At 38.0% G+C, this 3,832-nt stretch overlaps 1 protein-coding gene across 4 annotated transcripts in view; it reads right to left on the reverse strand.

Annotated features, from left to right (window-relative positions):
- sgip1a (SH3GL interacting endocytic adaptor 1a) overlaps positions 1-3,344 on the reverse strand; it is a 69,190-nt gene extending 65,846 nt beyond the window's left edge. For 2 of the 4 annotated variants that reach the window (XM_031859389.1, XM_031859385.1), the window contains exon 1: positions 3,109-3,343. In XM_031859389.1, coding sequence (XP_031715249.1) covers positions 3,109-3,160 — 52 coding nt within the window. In that variant the 5' untranslated portion in view covers positions 3,161-3,343. Of the gene's footprint in view, positions 1-3,108 lie in introns of all 4 variants that reach the window. The other 2 variants (XM_031859387.1, XM_031859386.1) reach the window with 2 other exon arrangements.
- Positions 3,345-3,832: the final 488 nt, after the last annotated feature.

Consider the following 3,832-nt stretch of genomic DNA (forward strand, 5'->3'; position numbering starts at 1 on the left):
ATATATATACATATATATACATATACATATATATACATATATATACACATATACATATATATACATATATATACACATATACATATATATACATATATATATATATATATATATATATGCGCTTCTGTTTTGAGTGGAGAATCCCTTTCAATTTTGTAATATCATATAATACCATCATTGCTGTCAGGATTTTTCAGTACAGTAATTTACATTTATATTAAGTAACAAATATTGTTTTTATTTATTAAGACAAACATAAGTTTCCTCATATTAAAATCCAATGTATTTATTCTGTTTTGCAAGGTCAGACAAAGAATACAAAATGTAAGATTAAATAAAGAATAAAAAGCAAAAGGTAAGTACAAAAAACAACTATATATACTGTATATAATAATGTAAACTATAATTACATTTTTAAAAATAAATCATGCGTGTGTGTCAGGGGGATGTTATGGGGTTATATTTTAGGAAGTCCATCTTCAGGAACTCCTTATCTACTTGAAGTCTATGGGTTTTCCTGAAATTGTAAATGTAATGTAATATTTTCCACAGAAAGAAAACTTATTAGTAGTAATTTTCAGCACTAGCTGAGATTTGGTAATTGTGAATTGTTTCCTAATATTACCCAGTAAGTCTGATCTGCAAGCGACCATATATAGAGAACGTGACTTTTCACTGCTGGTTGATAAGGACTTTCTAAAGCCACTGCTCTGTGTATTCCTTTCTCAGGAAGAGTGAGATTGTCAATTTGTGTGACTGTGCCAAAAGTCGGGTGAACATTCCCATGGGCGCCCAGTATTCAGCGGGTCTGTCTGTCTGTAGTCATGCTGTAAGACTCTCCGTGCTCAATGAATCCTCCCAGTTATCTTTAAGCCCATGTGATTGTGACTCCCTCCCTCCAAATCTGTCTCTCTCTCATTCATCACTTCTTCCCTTTTCATGTACCGATTTCTCCCTTTTCCCTTTTTGTTTTGTCAAGCTGCCTCTATGCGGCTCATTCTGTCACTTGCCTCCTCCCTCCTTTCATCCCTCTGTCTTTCCTTGCCCAGCTCCTCGGTTTTAACAGCCAGCAGATGCTCCCCAAAGAGAGGGTACCCCGCCCTCCCACCCTGCCTGCTGCTGCTTTAACTCCCTTCCCCCTTGTCCATCCCTCTCCCCCTCACCCCAGAGCTGTATTTTGTGACTTCCCTGCCCTCTCACCCTTTTGATTTTTTCCTGCCACCTCCCCTTCTTATTCACCTCATCTTTTTTGTTCTCTCCACATCTCTATTTCCCATCACTTTAACTCTCCTATATTCTTCTACATTACTTGTCTCACACCTTGCTCACTCCCTTGGCTGCAAGACAACAAGCATCTTCTCCTGCACTGCCATCTAGTGTCCACTGAGAATCATGAAAGATATTTACCATTGTGCTGGTCTTGAGGCCTTACTGCTGAGGAGTTAATATATTGTGGATATTTGCTCAGTGTACTGTAGTACCATCAATATACTGTACTGGGCACGTCTGTGGCAACTAGGCTGATATTTGACAATACAAATAAAAAGATCTGTAAATTGATTGTGCAGCTGACAGATGCTGCCATGCCAGCTAGTGTAGAATAAAGGAGGAGGAAGGGAGGGGGATTTGCTATATAAAGCCTAATACCCTGTAAGCTCTGTTTTGGAGCTGCCTGAATAAAGACACACTTATGTCATTTACTATGGAGAGGATTGGACAGTTACGCCCTCACTACGGAACTGCGGGTAAAAAGGACATTTTCTGCATAATTACCAGAGAGAGGTGCCATTTAGGACCACCTGCATGAGGTTTTTACAACGCTCTTTAAAAAAATGTATACATCGCATTCATATGCATGTCGATATTGTCCAAACTGCAAAAATTCAATTATATTTAAAAATACTACAAAATACCTCCATTGATACAATGTTTGGTCTGCGTCACGGTATGTGAAAGCACCTTAACAAATGCAAAAAACATTCACCTTTTGAGAAAAAAATGAACATGTGGTATCTTGAGGGTTGTGATTAAACTTTAACTTTATAATTTATAAAGAAAAAATATAAAGAAAATGACATCAATGGTGTGTAATAGGGTTCAGTTAACATTTCTTGAAATATAAGGTTTTGAAATCTTTAAGATTTTAACATACAAACATAAAGATAATATCTAAGAGGTGTATCTAAAGTAGTACATTTTAAAATCAACAGGTTGTATTCAGCCTTTGCTTTTACTTTAAGTACATTTTGTTACATACAGGCACCGATTTATAAAGAAAAATGGTCAAATTTAGTACACCATAGCTATATCGCTCTCTGTGTTTTATGTCGGTCAATTTTCAGTTTTGTTTATAATAAAGAAAAGAAAAAAAGTTGATTTGCTTTAACAATGAATGAGGGTTCATACAATTTGCTATTGTGAGTGATGGATGAAAATATGGTGATAAATAAAATAACTCTTCAACTTTGAACTATAGTGAAATGGCATTAAACAGAATGCAGCCACAACCAAAATTCTTGTCAGTGCACCTCAACTAACATAAATGTCATATGACACTTACTATTAACCCCTGAACTCAGAGTCAGAAGTTCAAAAGCTACAAATCGGGCAACATCTCTCTTTATGTCACTTAGTAAACATTAACATTAATATATCCTCACAAAACCTCAGTCTGCCTGTCTCTCTTGTTCTATCTAAATGACAAGTTGTGTATCAGAATGTCCCTGATGCACCTTCTGAGAGGACACACTGCACAGTAAACATGCAAACACACAGCATACACACAAAGGCGTAAAAAGCACACAAACAACCATATCCACATGTTATGGCTATAAAATATCAGTCAGGTCAAGAGAAAATCAAAGGGTTAATGGCTACATATAGTGCATGCAGCCAAAAGTACACACTTACTTCTAGTAAAAGTCCATACACTCACACAAAACACATTTCACCACAGGGATCAGATAATCTAGAGCAAACCCCTTGAGAAAAACTGGGAAAGAAAAGTGACCTATATCCCTTATTTTCAGGTACGCTGACAACGCTCTGTTCTCATTGCTGAGGAGTTGCTATACTGTACTGACTTGTCAAGAAAAGGGTTTTTTTTACCTGCTGTACCTGCAATGATGCGAAACCAGCCGGTACACAACTCCTCGGCCATTGAAAGCTCTGTCCATGGACTCCCTCGCTCTCACCCCAGCCAGACCGAGGGATGAAGGGAGAAGACGAACAGAGGACGAAGATGATTCACTGGAAATTATCAACGGGAGACGAGAAACGAGGAGCAACCCCGGACGCTGTCGGACTGAGCTGCACAGAGGACATGCACGTATACACTGATGCCAGCGCATAAATTAAGAACTTCAAGTGCACCGGCGAAGGCATGCACACGACCACACGGGATCAGAACATGTGTCACAGTAGGCTAGACAAATCAGCCATTGAAAGTCAACATGTCCTTTACTGCAGTACAGGCACGTGCACACACACACGCACGCACGCACACACTTTTACAAGTGGTTGCCAAAACTGAGTAAGCATGGGTGCCATTTTTAGTCACCTTATATTTTGAGTAATTAAGATGCAGTTAAATGTTACAACAAAAATGAATTGAAAATGAATCGGAGTGCTTCAGTGTATTTCTCACCACTGACGTTTGCTATCCTGAATGATCCATTGTGTTTGATTGAGTATTGTTTTTTTAATATAAGATAGTACACTAATCATTAGATGTCATACATGACATTTAACACTGGCAATTACAGGTGAACTGGACCAAAAATTTGTTGATATATTTCCCAACAAGAACCCAAAAATGACATGCTGTTGGCGC

The sequence above is a fragment of the Anarrhichthys ocellatus genome, unplaced genomic scaffold, assembly GCF_004355925.1.
Source record: "Anarrhichthys ocellatus isolate YVR2014 unplaced genomic scaffold, GSC_Weel_1.0 scaffold22, whole genome shotgun sequence".
NCBI lineage: Eukaryota > Metazoa > Chordata > Actinopteri > Perciformes > Anarhichadidae > Anarrhichthys > Anarrhichthys ocellatus.